General features: G+C 41.1%; 3 protein-coding genes across 3 annotated transcripts in view; 1 reads left to right on the forward strand and 2 right to left on the reverse strand.

The window, feature by feature from the left end:
- Positions 1-2,263: 2,263 nt before the first annotated feature.
- On the reverse strand, positions 2,264-3,659 carry LOC107666683 (sphingosine 1-phosphate receptor 1-like). The gene has a single exon (XM_016458098.1). The coding sequence runs from the start codon at positions 3,478-3,480 to the stop codon at positions 2,320-2,322; it is 1,161 nt and encodes a 386-aa protein (XP_016313584.1). The 5' UTR covers positions 3,481-3,659; the 3' UTR covers positions 2,264-2,319.
- The window catches only part of LOC107666658 (sphingosine 1-phosphate receptor 1-like), a 21,004-nt gene continuing 5,523 nt past the window's right edge, over positions 3,508-18,988 (reverse strand). Inside the window, exons 2-4 of the mRNA XM_016458077.1 lie at positions 7,708-7,804; positions 4,836-5,570; positions 3,508-3,664 (exon numbers count right to left, since the gene is read on the reverse strand). Of these exons, the coding sequence (XP_016313563.1) occupies positions 3,508-3,664; positions 4,836-5,386 (708 nt within the window). The 5' untranslated portion in view covers positions 5,387-5,570; positions 7,708-7,804. The remainder of the gene's footprint in view (positions 3,665-4,835; positions 5,571-7,707; positions 7,805-18,988) is intronic.
- On the forward strand, positions 14,501-17,661 carry LOC107666685 (adrenodoxin-like protein, mitochondrial). Its single transcript, XM_016458101.1, has 5 exons — positions 14,501-14,713; positions 14,855-14,903; positions 16,133-16,239; positions 16,309-16,396; positions 16,704-17,661. Exons 1-5 carry the CDS (start codon positions 14,554-14,556, stop codon positions 16,858-16,860), a joined length of 561 nt encoding a protein of 186 aa, XP_016313587.1. The 5' UTR covers positions 14,501-14,553; the 3' UTR covers positions 16,861-17,661.

Here is an 18,988-nt window from a genome sequence, read left to right on the forward strand (position 1 = left end):
TGAGTGAGTGAGTGAGTGAGTGAGTGAGTGAGTGAGTGAGTGAGTGAGTGAGTGAGTGCGTGCGTGCGTGCGTGTGTGCGTGTGTGTGAGTGTGTGTGTGTATGTGTGTGTGTGACACATGTCTGTCTCATGGCCGTGGCTTTGTGAGCAGCGTGTGGTTTGATGTGTACGGCTCTCAGAAGCGTGTGGTGTGTGTGTGTGGTCACGTGATGGCAGTGTGTTTACGGTAAACGGGAAAACTGAGCTGAATTGTGTTTCCATGTTAGTGAGCGAGTAGAGCAGCCCCTCTGCAAACTCCCACAGATCTGAACCACAGGCTGCTCCACACATCAGCGACAGCCGGACACGCTACACACAGAAATCACTACCAAACATGTACAGAGTGAAGAACTCCAAACACAAAACAAATTATTTAAACACATTAAGTTCAGGGGTGGGTTTACTGCATTGGGGGCCCCAGGCTGCTGTACAATGATGCCCCATAGTTGTGTCTAGTGTTTCTACATTTGTCATGTACATGTTATAATGGCTTTCTTTCCTGTTGTAGACCATGAAATAGCAATTGATTTACAGTTGAGATACAGGTTTTCACAAAAACTAAATAAATTATAAAATGATAAACATCACAATTGAGCCTATAAACCATTTTTAAGAAAAGGGATGAGTCAGAAGTATAAACTATTAAATTAAATTAAAATGGGGATGTGTGGGTGGATTTTCACATTGGTCTGAACAAAAACCACAGACGGGATTATTGAAAATGAACATTCATTCTCTGCCAGCAGGAGGCACTTTTGGAACATCAGAAATATAGTGGTTTCCCCGGTAACGGCTGTAAACAAAGCAGCGCTCATAAACACTACTTTATCAGATAAAATGAAAATGCCATTGAAACTTTTCTGAAGACAGTCGGTTTCCTTCAGAGATTCATACATATAAAAACTTGAATTAGTGAGAATGAGAAAAGTGTGAGAAATATAGCCTATATTGATGAGGAAAATCCACTGATGAGTTACCAGCGTCTAATTCTAAACTTTAAAATATACTTATTTATAGTTATTTTAACTACAAATTTAAATGAAACTGAAAAAATAATCATGTGACTCAAACTTCATAATATTGGGATTATGTGTGAAACGCATGTACAGGAGACACTGTATCTCAGTTATATTAAAAAATATTTAATATCAAATAAGAAAGAACATAATTTAGCATCAATCAGGCTTTACAAAAGCATGTAAAAACAGCATGTCAAGCATTTACTCTGTACAAAGAAAACTGTGCAAACAAACCTTAAATACGCTTTTGTGTGAAGAGATGCTCACGGTTTAACATTCGATAAGAGCACGAGAGTGGAATATTTACAGTGATGCTCCACATCTGTGGAGGGTTTGTGTATTCATCAGTAGCAGAAATGACTGACATATACTGTCATATTTAATAATAACAATAAGGTAAATTTATAAAGCGCTTTTTCCAAACCTCAAGGTTGCTATTTTAGGTCTGTCTGCTGTTCAGTGCATGTTTGTTTGAAGTCTTTGCATGCGTTCAGATCTCAAGCTGATTCTGGCTGATGAACTGATATCTGAGTCTTTGTGCAGATGTAACTCAGTTCACATGTAAAGGACCGAATGTTGAAATGCTGAAGAACACCTACGCAAAGACTTCTTTCTGCCCACGACAGCTCGATTCGAGGCCTATATAGCAAAGCGACTGTCGTGTTTGAAACAGTTTCTCTTTTGGGCTGTGTGACAGTTCGTTACTGGAATGAGCCTTTAATTACAATTACTCTGAAATGTGACCCTGGAGCACAAAACCAGTCATAAGGGTCAATTTTTTGAAACTGAGATTTATGCATCATGCAGTGAGTGTGTGTTTGTGTTTGTTTGTTTGTTTGTTTGTTTGTTTGTTTCTCTCTCTCTGTGTGTGTACAATAAATAAGCTTTCCATTGATGTATGGTTTGTTAGGATAGGACAATATTTGGCTGAGATACAACTATTTGAAAATCTGGAATCTGAGGGTGCAAAAAAATCTAAATATTGAGAAAATCATCTTTAAAGTTGTCCAAATTAAGTTCTTAGCAATGCATATTACTAATCAAAAATTAAGTTTTGATATATTTACGGTAGGAGATTTACAAAATATCTTCATGGAACATGATCTTTACTTAATATCCTAATGATTTTTGGCATAAAAGAAAAATGTATAATTGTGACCCATACAATGTATTGTTGGCTATTGCTACAAATATACCCCAGCGACTTAAGACTGCTTTTGTGCTGCAGGGTCACAGATGTGCTCAGGATCTTTGCTTGCGCTTATGTGATGACGGAGAGCTTGAGTTTGGGGTAGATGGATTTGATGGGTGAGGTGATGCCGTTCCCGGACGAGATGGTCGTCTCCAGTCCCTGGCGGTTCACGTCTGTCTTCGTGAAGCTGATACGGATGCCGATCTTCCTCACGCGGCCGTCTTTGGTCATCAGGCAGCGGCGGCAGAGCAGCTTCAGAATAGCCCTGCGCATGTCTCTGCTCGTCAGCGTGTAAATGATGGGGTTAATGAGGGAATTAAACATGGCCACGCCCAGGAAGTAATCAGCCTTGAAGAGAACAGGACACGTCTTCACGGGACACACGAAGTCCATCAGTAGGAGCACGAACAGCGGCATCCAGCACACGATAAACACTCCCACCACGATGGTGACGGTCTTCAGCAGAGCCATGTACTTCAGCGAGCGATGGCCGTAGGGTTTGCGCTGAACGCAGCTCGGGTTCTGCGTGTTGGACTTGACGAAGTGGAAGATGCGTGCGTACAGAAGGACGATGGCCAGCAGGACGGTCAGGAACACAAACACGCAGAAGAAGATGTAGCTCTTGGCGTAGAGCGGCAAGACGGTGGAGCACCACTTGAGATGATGCAGACAGTTCCAGCCCATAATAGGCAGAGCGCCTAGCAACAGCGACAGCGCCCAGCTGGCGGCGATCAGAGCGAACATGCGGTTGCGTTTGGCGCGGTGGTAGGGCTTGGTGTTGAGCATGGTGAAGTAGCGCTCGATGGCGATGGCCAGCAGACTGATGACAGACGCTGATAGCGTGATGAAGACGCCGCCCTCCCTCAGAAACCACAGCAGCGGCGTCAGCTTCAGCGTGTTCGAACCTGACAGTACGATGTTCAGCATGTAGGTGAATCCGGCCAGCAGGTCCGACAGCGTCAGGTTACCCAGCAGGTAGTACATGGGCATGTGGAACTTCTTGTTCTTCCAGATGGCCATGAGGATGACCGAGTTCTCCACGACGATGAGAAAGCAGATGAACAGACAGGCGATGGATTCTGGTTTCAGTCCGTCTCTGTATCGGTTCTGATCCAGTTTGCCGGTGTGGTTATAGTGCCGCTGGAGGACTTCGTTGCAGTGATAGTCCTGGAAAGCGAACGAGGATGTGTTGGTTGACCCTGCGCTGGAGGTCACAGCGCAAAGCTCCATGGTTCTCCAGCAAACTTCTTTTTGCTCTCAGTGATGAGACGCTGTGGAGTTCAGCTCATCGTAACAGAGAACCTGAGTGTCAGAAAACTGAGCAGGAGTTGTTTTGTGAAGGCCGATCGTGCCGGAGAAAGCAGAGCGGACACTGGATGGCAGAACTGCTTGGTTTGGGTCCATCACTTCAGTCCTGAAAACACAAGAGCATCATCAGCTCACCAAACCAACTAAAAACCTGATGGCTGAAACTGCGATCCTTGGTGATTCATAAAATGCAGGTCAGTGGCTGCAGACACTCTGAGAGTCAAAATTAATTCACACAGAATGAATCCCTGTGGCATCGGCAATATACTGAGGTCTTATGAAGTGAAACGATCAGTCTGTGCAAGAAACTGAACGTATGGATTACAGGTAATAATACTGTAAATAATGTTCAGTTTGTTGCACAGGCTGATAGTTTCTCTTCATAAGACCTCAGTATATCACCAGGAGCCACGGGGATTCATTCTGTGTGAATTAATTCTGACCCTCAGAGTGTCTGTAGCCACTGACCTGCATTTTATGAATCACCAAGAATTGCAGTCTCAGCTAAATATCTTCTTTACTGTTCCACTGAAGAAACAAACTCATCTTCATCTTGGATGGCCTGAAGGTGAGTAAATTACCAGCAAATCATCCGAGTAACATCACATTCAGTCAACAGCTGCTCTTTGAATTTGATCATGTTTAGTGAAATTAATTTGAGCCAGTCTGATTAATTTCATGAGCAGAAATATTTAGTCTTTTTATTTAGATAATCAATTAATTGAAATATGCTGATGTATTTTACAATAATGTCTTAACAATTAACTTTAGTTAATGCATTAACCCTAACCCTAACTAACAAGGAGCAATGCATTTATTACAGTATTTATTAATCCTTCTTTAGCTCAAGTCCATTAAAATAATATTTATAGATAGAACTTTTGATTTTGATTATATATTAGTAAATGTTGAAATTAGCATTAATAAATGCTTTAGAAGTATTTGTATTGTTAGTTCATATAAACTAATACATATATAGTTTAGTCATGAAACTCTAGACGGCGCAGGCTGATGGGTTGTTAATGTAACTGATGATATTCAGAGAGTTAAACGACTTGGCACAAGCTGATTGGTTCATGCTGCATATGCAGCCAATGAGCTTACTGCCTTGCATTTATATGGCTGGCTAGCATTCACTTGAGGTTCCTGCAGCACACTTTCAGAGTTTCTCAGAAACCCTCCACCTTCCCCAGCTCCACCTGTATAGATCTGCTACGGGTTATTTTATATGCTATTTGTGCAGCAGCAGTATGTCTTAAATACTCATATGCACTGGCCCCATAATAGGCAGAGCGCCTAGCAACAGCGACAGCGCCCAGCTGGCGGCGATCAGAGCGAACATGCGGTTGCGTTTGGCGCGGTGGTAGGGCTTGGTGTTGAGCATGGTGAAGTAGCGCTCGATGGCGATGGCCAGCAGACTGATGACAGACGCTGATAGCGTGATGAAGACGCCGCCCTCCCTCAGAAACCACAGCAGCGGCGTCAGCTTCAGCGTGTTCGAACCCGACAGCACGATGTTCAGCATGTAGGTGAATCCGGCCAGCAGGTCCGACAGCGTCAGGTTACCCAGCAGGTAGTACATGGGCATGTGGAACTTCTTGTTCTTCCAGATGGCCATGAGGATGACCGAGTTCTCCACGACGATGAGAAAGCAGATGAACAGACAGGCGATGGATTCTGGTTTCAGTCCGTCTCTGTATCGGTTCTGATCCAGTTTGCCGGTGTGGTTATAGTGCCGCTGGAGGACTTCGTTGCAGTGATAGTCCTGGAAAGCGAACGAGGATGTGTTGGTTGACCCTGCGCTGGAGGTCACAGCGCAAAGCTCCATGGTTCTCCAGCAAACTTCTTTTTGCTCTCAGTGATGAGACGCTGTGGAGTTCAGCTCATCGTAACAGAGAACCTGAGTGTCAGAAAACTGAGCAGGAGTTGTTTTGTGAAGGCCGATCGTGCCGGAGAAAGCAGAGCGGACACTGGATGGCAGAACTGCTTGGTTTGGGTCCATCACTTCAGTCCTGAAAACACAAGAGCATCATCAGCTCACCAAACCAACTAAAAACCTGATGGCTGAAACTGCGATCCTTGGTGATTCATAAAATGCAGGTCAGTGGCTGCAGACACTCTGAGAGTCAAAATTAATTCACACAGAATGAATCCCTGTGGCATCGGCAATATACTGAGGTCTTATGAAGTGAAACGATCAGTCTGTGCAAGAAACTGAACGTATGGATTACAGGTAATAATACTGTAAATAATGTTCAGTTTGTTGCACAGGCTGATAGTTTCTCTTCATAAGACCTCAGTATATCACCAGGAGCCACGGGGATTCATTCTGTGTGAATTAATTCTGACCCTCAGAGTGTCTGTAGCCACTGACCTGCATTTTATGAATCACCAAGAATTGCAGTCTCAGCTAAATATCTTCTTTACTGTTCCACTGAAGAAACAAACTCATCTTCATCTTGGATGGCCTGAAGGTGAGTAAATTACCAGCAAATCATCCGAGTAACATCACATTCAGTCAACAGCTGCTCTTTGAATTTGATCATGTTTAGTGAAATTAATTTGAGCCAGTCTGATTAATTTCATGAGCAGAAATATTTAGTCTTTTTATTTAGATAATCAATTAATTGAAATATGCTGATGTATTTTACAATAATGTCTTAACAATTAACTTTAGTTAATGCATTAACCCTAACCCTAACTAACAAGGAGCAATGCATTTATTACAGTATTTATTAATCCTTCTTTAGCTCAAGTCCATTAAAATAATATTTATAGATAGAACTTTTGATTTTGATTATATATTAGTAAATGTTGAAATTAGCATTAATAAATGCTTTAGAAGTATTTGTATTGTTAGTTCATATAAACTAATACATATATAGTTTAGTCATGAAACTCTAGACGGCGCAGGCTGATGGGTTGTTAATGTAACTGATGATATTCAGAGAGTTAAACGACTTGGCACAAGCTGATTGGTTCATGCTGCATATGCAGCCAATGAGCTTACTGCCTTGCATTTATATGGCTGGCTAGCATTCACTTGAGGTTCCTGCAGCACACTTTCAGAGTTTCTCAGAAACCCTCCACCTTCCCCAGCTCCACCTGTATAGATCTGCTACGGGTTATTTTATATGCTATTTGTGCAGCAGCAGTATGTCTTAAATACTCATATGCACTGGCAGTAGTGAGTTCCTGTACTTGCTTGCAGCAGCAGCAATAATCTACAACTACAGCAATAACCAACAGCAGCAGCAATTCAGCAGCAGCGTAGCAGATCTATTCCGCTAAGACCAAATACATTAACATTGTCATATCCAGCACCATGCTAAAATCTTCCGAGAGTTGTCACGATTGAACTGACTCATACTTGACCTTTGATTCGTTCACATTTTCACAAAGTTCAGAAACCCAGGTGACAAAAGTGCACTTCCACGATGTACTTAAAGAACTCTATTTTCACACACTAATTTTGTACTCGATATACAAAAAATTATTCTTTAGTACTTCTTAAGATAAACTTAAGATCATCTAAGTATACTCAACTGTGCTATTTTGGGACACCATGAAAATGACATAAAATGTGCTTTTAACATACTGTCTCTGTATTTAAGAAATGTATTTATTTACCACTTGTAGTACACTTGTATGAAAGATGGGTTCAAGTGTACTACAAGTGCTAACTAAACAGAAAATACAGCACTTTAAGTACATTATGGAAGTGCACTTTTTCACCTGGGAAGAGACTAAAATCAGACAAATACTATTCATTTGGGTTTATAGCTATTTTACTGTGTGTGTGTGTGTGTGTGTGTGTTTGTGTGTGTGTTTAATTTTCTGTACATTCATAGTTTCACTGTGTTCTGAATTGGTCTTTGGTTCTTAGTTAAATATTAAGCAGAGACACGTGCTGGAATTACAATTAGAGGCATCTAAAGAGCTGCTCGAAATTATCCAGCAGTGTTATTCTGTATCGTCCCTGTCTAATAAAACAATAAAAAACATTCAACACAAATTAGAATGAGTAGTTACAAAAGCAAACACACACACAAGTACACATTTATCTCCTCTATAGAATCTGAGTCTACAGAGCTCCTCATTATTCATAACAGTAAAACATGAGTTTCAGAAGGGATAGAAATCTCTTACCGTTTCTAGTTTTGTGTGTCAGTAAAGCTTCTGCTGTGGCATGAAAACTTCAGTGAAAGAATCAAACACGACTCAACATAAAACTACAGAGAACTGACTCTCTCTCTCTCTCTATCTCTCTCTCTCTCTCTCTCTATATATATATCTCTCTCTCTATATATATATATCTCTCTCTCTCTCTCTCTCTCTCTCTCTCGCTCTCACTCGCTCTCTCTTTCTCTCTCTCACTCACTCCCCATCACTCGCTCTCTAACTCTCTCTCTCTCTCTCTGTCTAACTCGCTCTCTCTCTCTCTCTCTCTCTCTCTAACTCGCTCTCTCTCTCTCCTCCAGACCTGCAGTGGTTGAGGTTTTAACACTTGTATGTTTGTTGGTTTCAGTGGGCCATAATATGATTCTGATGTGGATCTTCCTGTAGGAGTCACATTAATATCCACTGATGAGCATGTTAATTAGCTGAGATGATCTGACTCCAGCAGTGTGATTAGCACAGCTCCAGCTCCATGTGAGCACGTTTTGAGTCGAATGCAGGTTTAATCAGATGAATCTGTGGTTGGATCCGACTCGAGCTCAGAGTTGTCTTCTGGTGTTCTGCCTCCTCAGAGTTACTGTTACTGCCCACCGCATCTCTCACACCTGCGCACTGCTGCCAGACTTTGAGCTGTGTGACTGTGCATCGTGGGAACCTCCGTGACGCGTCAGATGCTGGAGGAACACACGCTGTGGCTGACGGACGTCACAGAAGATCTGATCCGGCTGAACTCTGGCAGATCCTGCAGTAAAACTGGTTCTGCAGTTCATGGGTGGATCTGGGCATGAAACATGAGAGAGCATTTGTCTGTTTATGTAGTTCAGTTTTTAGCATGAATATTCAATGTGAACGAGTTTGTCTGGCACTCGTCTCTAATGGTTAGATGCTGTTTTACCGTCTGATAAAGAGGTCAGAGGTCAGACAGGTCATCCCGGTTGACCTTTAAGGTCACTTTTATCCTTCTGTGTCTCTCTGAAATGAGAACGGAAAAAAGTCCTTCTCTGCATTATTGTTTGCATGGAGCATTATTCCAGTCAAGACGAAACCTTTATTTATATTGTGCTTGATACTCATTGTGTCAAAGCAGCTTTACAGGGAGAAACAGAAAAATGTATTAAACTAATTTTAATAGTTTTCTATACACACGATTCTTATCAGTAGTCTAAAATATGAGATGCACAAGAGCCTAAATGTAATAAAACATTTAATTTTAAAAAGTGTTTTGAATTAGAAAAATTTGAAGCAAATGAAAGTATGAGCAAAAATCAGATATCATGTAAGCAAGTGTAAGTTTCTGCTAGAGTTTTTTAGGGTTGTTAGTGCTTGGCCTTCACATCTGGATGAAGTATGATGTTCTTGTGTCTGTTAGGGATTCTCTTCAAACTGAAGGAGAAATGAGTCTTAATTCAGAGGCTTCCGATGCGTGCTGACAGACAGCTTTTTATCAGTGTTTGTACTGAAAATGCTACATCTCTATACAAACACATGCTCATATGTGTAATACTCAACATCATTTTGCAGTATTATTGTTAAATCAGTTGTTAATTTTAATGGCAGTCCATTATGAATATGACATCGCTGCTGCAACAGTGCAAAATGACTGAAACAGTAGAAAATAACAGAGTAACAAAGGAAAATGTTTGAAAAAGGTGTATGTTTTGTAAAAGAAAGGAGATCTTTTAGTTTGTATGCGCTGTTTAATACTGCGGTCAGACTCAGAGCGATGAGCTTGTTTCCTGTCGTTCTGCAGCTGTTGGCACATGTCTGCTTGTTTCAGAATCAGTTTTACACATTCAGACATCTTCAACATCTCTGCTGTACCGTCAGCTGTACACCTGCGTAAGACACAAACTCCAGCGATTACATTCATTCAAACACACGTGATGTCAGAGAGATAAACACAGATGAAACGCCTCTCTCGTTTACTCATGGATGTAACATGACGTCTGTACACTTGTATATCAGAGTGAAATATGATATTCAAGAAGAATAAATGTAAGCAGGATGAGTTCTCTGGCCTGTAGATGTTACTCAGGTTCTTCTGTTTCTTCTCAAGAACACAGCTATCATCTGAAGTACAGCATGCAGGTTTGTGTGATTGAGTGGATCGTTAAGTTGGTTAATGATGGAGGCCAGTAATCTCATCATCTGTCTCATCTCTAGTGTTCTTCAGTAAAGGTGATGAAGCTTCGTGTGTTCTTCATCTCTCTTCCTCCTCAGTCTATGACATATTCTCAAAATAAACACATTTGATTAGATTCCCACTTTAGACTGATTGTTTAACCCAAATGTTTTACATTAAAAATATTCAGTAATGAGTGCTCTAAATGAAACACTTCATTATGGTCTGAAAGTCCTAACTAACAAACAGACAGTGATGTAGAAACAGGTGGGCGGGGCTAAACAGGCAGTGTTGTAGAAGCAGGTGGGCGGGGCTAAACAGACAGTGATGTAGAAGCAGGTGGGCGTGGCTAAACAGACAGTGATGTAGAAGCAGGTGGGCGGGGCTAAACAGGCAGTGTTGTAGAAGCAGGTGGGCGATGCTAAACAGACAGTGATGTAGAAGCAGGTGGGCGTGGCTAAACAGACTGGTGTAGAATCGGTGGGCGTGGCTAAACAGGCAGTGATGTAGAATCGGTGGGCGGGGCTAAACAGACAGTGATGTAGAATCAGTTGGGCGTGGCTAAACAGACTGGTGTAGAATCGGTGGGCGTGGCTAAACAGGCAGTGATGTAGAATCGGTGAGCGGGGCTAAACAGTGATGTAGAATCGGTGGGCGGGGCTAAACAGACAGTGATGTAGAAGCAGGTGGGCGGGGCTAAACAGGCAGTGTTGTAGAAGCAGGTGGGCGATGCTGAACAGACAGCACACTATTACATCATAGAGTAGAATATTCCACAAGCTGATGTTGTGGCAGACTGCCTTCATTATAAGCTGTTTTTAGACTAATGAGAAAATTCTGAGTTCTGAAACTTACAGGATGTTTTTATAGTACAATCACCTCTTATATGTCATCAAGGGAATTTTGGTTTCTCAGTTCATGACCCCTTTAATGCAGTATGAGTGACCCCTGCTAGCGTTATGTCTGCTTTTTCATCTTTAATTTTGAGACCACGCCCTTCCCCTTCAAAGAAACGCCTCTCATGCGGGAGAAACACTGATGTGTGTGGAAGGCTGTTTCCGACACTGAATTTTATTTGTTTTTTCAGTGGCTGAAACGGGCTTCCATAGTCCATAGTGTGTGTGTGTGTGTGTTTGTGTGTGTGAGAGAGAGTGTGTGTGTGTGTGTGAGAGAGAGAGAGTGTGTGTGTGTGTGTGTGTCTGTGTCTGTGTCTGTGTCTGAAGAAATCTTCATCTGTGTGTCCAAACTCAGGGCTTTTCAAACCAGTCCTGCAGCCCATCTTTACAACTTTCACTGTTGAAGAGCAAGCAGCTGCTGAAGTGCATTCGCTTTTTGTAGAGTTAACAAAAGTTGTCAGGAGCATTGTAATGTTCGAAGCAGATGTCACAACAAATGTAATCATAACAGGAAGATTTTAAAATGAGCCATTCATTCATAAATTCGTACAATCTTACCTTCACGCAAAAGGAATGTGTGAATTCATAGCATTCGAAAAGTCCGCGGATGACCTACTACCTCCACACAGAAGTCTGCATTCGATAATGATCGAGACCTAAGATCAACTTCAAATGTAGTGCCTACTCAGACAGTACGTGATTTGTGACTCGTCTCACACACCTGACTGAACTCTTTAGCTCGTTAGCAGAGACTGAGATCTGAACTGTGTGTCTGATGAGAGACAGATATAAAGCGCAGTGTTGGGCCTCAGGGACCGTTTGAATACCTCTGGTCTAAACCAACACAAAGTGTTTCTCTTTGCATGTAAAAAACCTCTACACTAAGAGACCTAAAACATGAAAGTCACACGAGCAGAGGGACGCGTCACTCTCTCTCACACTCACACACACACACACACATCGCTTATCTGTCTGTGTGTGACTGCAGTATCTGAACATCTCTCCGCTCTCTGTCTGCTTAGCTTCTTTTTAACTTCATGAGACTAAACAAACCCAGCCTGCTGGAACACAAGTAAAACAAGCGCACACACACACACACACACACACACACACACACACACTCTCTCTCGCTCTCTCTCTCTCTCTCACACACACAGAAAAAGTCACCTTCTCCTTGTAATACCTATGTCATACCTTTGTCATTATACAAATTTATGTCCTCATTTGTCACAAAAACAAGCGCACACACACACACACACACACACACACACACTTTAAGCAAATCTTTGCAATGAAAACTTCACTGCTTGGCGTAAGGATATAAACACACGCAGCTAAGCATTTTTCCTTAGATAAATGGTGCCATGATGCTTTCTTATGATTATATATATGTTAACAAAGTGATTATTTATATATTCACACAAACTATTTAATATTTACAACTTGATAATCTACAAAAAAGGCAGTAGCACCAAACACTCGTCCAAAAATCCAGTAGACAGAAACATATGGTGCGTAGATCCAAAATATACAAAGATCCAAAGATGAAAGACATCCGCACTCCTCCAAATGCAGCTAAACAAGCTTATTCCATTTATTGTTCAGAGGTCACAAAAATATATAGAAAGAAGTGCAAAAGTGCAAGTGCAGAACGTTTTCGGGTATTAACCCTTCCTCAGTGCCATGTGCTACCAAGCAACACCTGCGCTCATTAAAACACGTATTACCGTAATACCCCTAGTATCACGAAGATCTTTTAAACAAATACACATATATCTCAAATCTATAACAAAATACAGTAAATACATTCATAAGTCATCCCAAATTCATATACAACTATATCAACAAAATATATAAACAAAATATACATATACACCAAATAATAATCTCATGACTCCAACAATAATTCTTAACATCAGTTTTTATGTATACAATCAATACACACACACACACACACACACACACACACACACACACACTGATGTTTGTGAGTGTGTGCAGTGACAGACGCCTGAAACTATGCTTGGTTTTGCACATTTGCTTTAAAACGACTCAATCTGTACTAAACTACAAACAAGGTCAGCCAAAGGTGTGAAGTTTAGCATTTATGTATCACATGAATATGTGTCTAGAAAAGCTGAAAGTGATATCATAGGGCTGCAAACTCTCACATGTTCAGCGTGAAACTCACACAACTCTTCTCACGCCACACGCAGAGGAAAGCATCATCACATATGAGCAAAAGCACACTTCGTTTAATCTAGCATGATAACAGAAAAACATTCTCTTTACGCTGTTTAGCCAATCACAGACACACCTCTTGATTTCTTGAGCTCTCTGATTGGCCATTCAGGTCAGAACCTTTAATGACTGTAAACATCCAGATGTCAGACAAAACTCTGCTGCTGTTGTTGTTTTTTTTAAACAAAACAATTCCAACCAAAACTCCCACCCAGCCTGCCGTGGGAATCCTCCAAAGCTGATCTGAACAGCTGGCAGCCCTGATCATTTAATAACAGGATGAACACGAGGTCCTGTGATGGCGTCTGCTGTTAGTTTAGCGTGTTGGATCAGTCTGTATGTCACAGAACAGCATTCACTCAACATGGAGAGTCGGTTGTGTTCATCAGCATGTGTTCATTACTCACATTTACATTTACTCTTCAAACATGATCACAGTAAGATAGGGAACAATACAGACGGGAAAACAAGCAGTAAATGAATTGAGTGCAAGTCTAAAAGTTTTTTTTGTTAAAGAATAGAAATAGAATAGAGAGTGCTAGAGTTAGAGGGTCAAATAAAGGTGGAACAGATGTGTTTTTAGTCATTTCTTGAAGATGGCTAACGACTCAGCTGCTCAGGTCATTCCACCAGGAGGGAACAGTTAATGTAAAATCATCAGGATGGAATGAGAGGTAGAGTTGAGAGTCATCAGCATTGCAGTAATATGAAAAGCCATGTTTCTGAATGTGATCCATGTAGACAGCTCCTGGTGTTGCTGCTCATAAAAGGAAGATCTGTGGGGTGTTTGTCGCCCTCTGGCGGAGGAGAACTCCAGAGCCATCATCTGTGCTACTGAGAAAGAAAAACAATCATAGTACCAAAAAAATAAATACATGAATTAAACAGAAATGCATTTATTGCATTTCCAATATCTGCAAACGTATTCAAAGTTGATTTATTTATTCATGTAGTAGGCGCTTTTATCCAAAGCCTTATAAATGAGAAACAACATCATAAGCGATTTGTAATAAACGAGATACGAGAGTACATTTGTAAAAGTATAACATAGATTACTACATTGCTAGAGGAGAAAAGATTGAGAGTGAGAACTATTTTCTTTAAAAATGCATTTATATTTACTTCTCCGTTTACTACCAAAATTACTGAAAGATTTACTGAATCTTATTTTATGCATATGAAATAATACATGATCAGTAGGCTATAATCATAAAAGATCAGTCGAAATACGTTTTTTTTTTTTTTGGATGAGAATAAAGTATGAAATAATTATTCCTGTTATTTCTATTTTAAACTATCTGTTATTCTGGGTCGTCCATGCAACAGGAATATCAAGAAATCTTGACACAGTGTGTTTACAAGTGTATAAGATTTCATTTTCCTTTATGATACATTAAACTGTTTACAAGGACAACATTGATACTTTGAAAACAATGATGTATTAAAATGTATATAACAATGTAACGTCGTGATTTCGAATCTGTGAGGCTTCTGTAGTGTCGTCATCACGCCTCGGCTGCTATTGGCCAGCGCAGGTCACGTGATCAAAACAGTGTCATGGCGGCATCCGCGGCGGTCCGGTCGGCCGTGAGTTTGACGCAGCGGGTTGTCCGAGTTTCACCGGACTGCAGCATCTGTCCGCTCTACCGACTCAACGCGTGTACAGGACCCACCGACGGGTTTACCGCTCCGAACCGACGCCTGCGGACCAGCATCGGTGCGTCTTTCACACACACACACACACACACACACACACACCACACACACACACACACACACACTCTCTCTCTCTCTGAAGGGCTATAGGGTCCAGTAGCAGGAGTGTGTGTAACTGTGGTCCTGTGTTTGTGTGTGTCAGGTGTGTGTCAGAGTGAAGACAGCAGCTCACCGGAGGAGGACAAGCGAGTGTGAGTTTAGCAGCTCTAGAAACCAGAATAAAACCTGATAAATAACACAAACTCCTTCATTAAGGGCTGATATTTAAATCCATTTACTGGGGCCTTTACAATGGCCACTTTCTAACTTTCTTAAATGTATGTGTCCCCCTTAATTTAAACTTCAAATTTATTCATTAATGCAATTAGAATAATAAAACATTATATGACTGATACCAATCTAATGAAATCAGACAAAATGATTTCTGCACAGCAGCTGCATCTGAAGCGGCATTTTCATACAGACTGTTTATGCATAAATAATGCTATATCATTATTGTTTTAAATACAAAATGTATTAAATATAGAAATATCAAATGTTCCAATTATATGTGTATTATGGAATTATACTTAAAATGTTAAACTAAAACGTCCACTGTCTTAATAAGTGAGTGGTTGATTCATTCATTAATTCAGCCGATTCATTCAAAACGGCTGATCATTCAGGAACAAAGCTAGCGACTCTTTATCAATGTGTCTCTGAATCAGTTCACCCAAAAATATAAATTCTGTCATTAATTACTCGCCCTCATGTCATTCTCTTCATTCATCTTCAGAACACAAATGAAGATATTTCTGATGAACTGATGAACCCTGCACAGACAGCAAGGATCCCGAAACGATCAAGCCTCAGAAACACAGCAAGGACATGTTAAAATAATCCATGTGACATCAGAGCTTCAACCCTAATGTTACGAAGCTACGAGAAAATAACGACTTTATTCAACAACTGTTCTCCCCCGAGTTACCGTCTTCTTTCGTTATGGAGGGTATTAGACGCATGCTTTCCTCTGCGTGTTTACATCAGCAGCATCTGGCACCCAGGGAAAAGCTCTCGGATTTCATCAGAAATATCTTCATTTGTGTTCTGAAGATGAACGAAGGTCTTACGGGTTTGGAACGACGTGATGGCGAGTAATTCATGACAGAATTTTCATTTTTGGGTGAACTATCCCTTTAAGAATTGCTGAATCATTCAGAAATCTCAGTTTTGGAGAATAAAAACAGTGTTATTGACAATTTTGTCTAAAATATGTAAATCGTTCAATGTTAGCTTAAGTTTAGCCTAACTTTTAATCTATTCATTTATTAATTATATACCATTTGAAAAAGTAAAAATGTGGACTTAAAAGGAGGACAAAAGAGGTGTAGATGGATATAAGCATGAAAGGCCAAAGCCAGACAGATCTGCTTTACTCCAGGGTTAATGTGGTGTTCATCGACCGCTCCGGACAGAGGATTCCCGTCGAGGCGAGGGTCGGAGATAATGCTCTTCACCTGGCGCACAAGCACGGCATTGAACTGGAGGGTGAGTCCAGCGCCTCTTCATCTCTGTGTGTTTGAGGCTCGTCTTCATCAGCTCGTCTCTGTTCTTCAGGCGCCTGTGAAGCGTCTCTGGCCTGCTCCACCTGTCACGTGTACGTCAGCAGCGAACACTATGAGAAACTTCCAGAGCCTGAGGAACGGTGAGGAGAGCTCTGCTCATCGTGGTGCTCATCTCGAGTCTTGAGTGTATCTCTGTGTGTGTGTGTGTGTGTGTCAGAGATGTAAACAGGTAAAGGGGGATAAAGGTGAGAACATTGTGCAGATTGGGGGTAGGGTTAGGTTAGTTTGACTAACCAGCAGCTGTCTTACTCTTCCAATACTAACAAGACCAATCTACCTTTTCATAACTGCATTAAAAAATTTATGGCCAGTCTCCAATAATAAAAAAATAGATAGCAAATCTCACAGGTGACTTATTTTGTTTGTGTGTATGCTGTGTGTCTGCAGGGAGGACGATATGCTGGACATGGCTCCGATGCTGCAGGAGAACTCTCGTCTGAGCTGCCAGATCGTCCTGACGCCGGAGCTGGACGGCATGGAGCTGACGCTGCCCAAGGTCACCAGGAACTTCTACGTGGACGGCCACGTGCCCAAACCGCACTGAGGGTTCGTGACGGATCGCAAAGCACTGTGGGACACCGACGCTAGGCAAGCCTCTGGTTAAAGGCTCGAACATCTCTGAGCTTCTCATCCGGTGAACTCTGGAGCTCCGGCTGAATTCGGTGCGCAGGTATTTCCTCACGAAGGACTGCGGCATGCCGCTTCATTATCCTCCACATAACCACAACATCAGAGATAGTGTACATGTACTGAAAACATCACAATCCAACACCTGCTTCTCTCTGGCTCTTTTCTTTTGTATGAATAAAATGAAGCCTTTTTTTAGGACCGTTAAGATTTTCCGCATCATTGTTTTTATGACAGTGCTCATGGTTTCCCATGACTGTAATGCAGATGTTGTAATTCATTCATAGTTTTGTAATTCCCATTATCCTCTGACTTGCTGTACTGCAGAAAAATATTACTGTACTACCATATCGTATTGATGAAAGGAAAAATTAAAGAATGTGAGTGATGCGTAAACGGGCTTCATTTTCTTCATACACCGTTTGACTTCTTATTTCTTTGTTGATTTTGTGGTGAAGTATCTATCAGCTGGACGTGATCTCCACATTTCATGAGATTCACCAAAAACAGAAACATTCCACAGTACAAATAATTTCAGGCTTTTATAAATGTTACCTTGTTCAGACTCTGGAGAAAGAGTAGCGCTGCACATCTGCTCTGATGAATGATGTAGATTCTCTGCAGATTGATGTGGTTTACAGTAAAAGACGGTCAGTAGCTGCCGTTCTGCACTTCATTTCATTATTAATAACCACACAAACCTGTCAAACACACATTTCTCCTTTCTCTACTCAAGTCATCATGCGCACAAATTATTCATCGGTCTGTAGAAACCACAAATCTGTTAAGTTTGTTCAGTAATAAAAATGTCATGCTTGATTCTGATGTATGAAATAAACAGTAGTGCATCATAATCCGTGTGTTTGGAGTTAATCATTCATTCATTACAATAAATGAATCCAATATCCACTCACTCATTTAATTTAGAGAATATAACCCTGCGTCCCAATGTGCAACCTATCCACCCTATCTGCCCTAAATAGTATTGAAAATGACTAATATATCAGAGATTTGCACATTGGGACGCAGGCCATGTGTCACAGGTGAGATCACGTGACAGGCGGAGGATTGCTCTGCTGCAGAGTCTCAGCGGTGAGTTTATTCCCTTCTCTTCAGAATCACACAAACACAAGCTCATCATCCTCAGCTCGAGCTGCTGCTGCTGATGTGTGAGGAACAGGAGCGTGATGCCGCGCGCGGGAGATTTACTGTTACTTTGTAGCGACTGCTGAGAGGAAATTCTGCGATCTGTTACATTGTGAGTTATAAGAGCAGCGTTTGAAATATTCCAGAGCAGAACTAAACTCTGAATGACTTTAAAGTTTGTTTTGTTTCTGTCAGTTTATTTACCGTCAGTTCAGATTCAAACGTTCGCCACTGCAGTGAATCTTTACAAGATACTTTGATGTCTCATCCAAACCACGTTATCAATAATTCCGTCTGTGCTGTTGTATGTTCGGTCTTTATGATGATGAGATGTGTCTTCAGTTTTCACAATGATCTTAACTCTCTAATACATCATTCTGGAAACGTGTTGATGTGTACTACTGTGCAAAAGATTGGAGTCAGTATTTATTTATTTACAAATTACTACTTTTATTCAGCAAGGACGCGTTAAGTTGGTCAAAAGTGCCAGTAAAGACATTAATAATGTTGCAGAAGATTTTATTTAAAATAAATGCAGTTTTTTTGACTTTCTATTCATCAAAGAATCCTGAAAAATAAAATGTATGACGGTTTCCACGAAAATATTAATGTTTTCAACATTGATAATAATCAGAAATGTTTCTTGAGCAGCAAATCAGCATATTAGAATGATTTCTGAAGATCATGTGACACTGAAGACTGGAGGAATGATGCTGAAAATACAGCTGCGCATCACAGAAATACATTACAGTTTCACACACTCACACACACTCTCACACACACACACACACACGCACACACTCACGCACACACACGCTCACACACTCACTCACTCTCTCACACACACACTCACTCACTCTCACACACACACACACACACACACACACACACTCACACAC

This window comes from Sinocyclocheilus anshuiensis, unplaced genomic scaffold, assembly GCF_001515605.1.
Source record: "Sinocyclocheilus anshuiensis isolate Anshui unplaced genomic scaffold, SAMN03320099.WGS_v1.1 scaffold91, whole genome shotgun sequence".
NCBI classification, from domain to species: Eukaryota; Metazoa; Chordata; class Actinopteri; order Cypriniformes; family Cyprinidae; genus Sinocyclocheilus; species Sinocyclocheilus anshuiensis.

Bases quoted from the DNA above. Each gene is read 5' to 3' on its own strand.
- LOC107666683 (XM_016458098.1), bottom strand. From the start codon at position 3,480: ATGGAGCTTTGCGCTGTGACCTCCAGCGCAGGGTCAACCAACACATCC.
- LOC107666685 (XM_016458101.1), top strand. From the start codon at position 14,554: ATGGCGGCATCCGCGGCGGTCCGGTCGGCCGTGAGTTTGACGCAGCGG. The intron at 14,904-16,132 runs GTGAGTTTAGCA...GCTTTACTCCAG, and splicing joins CCGGAGGAGGACAAGCGAGT to GGTTAATGTGGTGTTCATCG. The intron at 16,397-16,703 runs GTGAGGAGAGCT...GTGTGTCTGCAG, and splicing joins CTTCCAGAGCCTGAGGAACG to GGAGGACGATATGCTGGACA.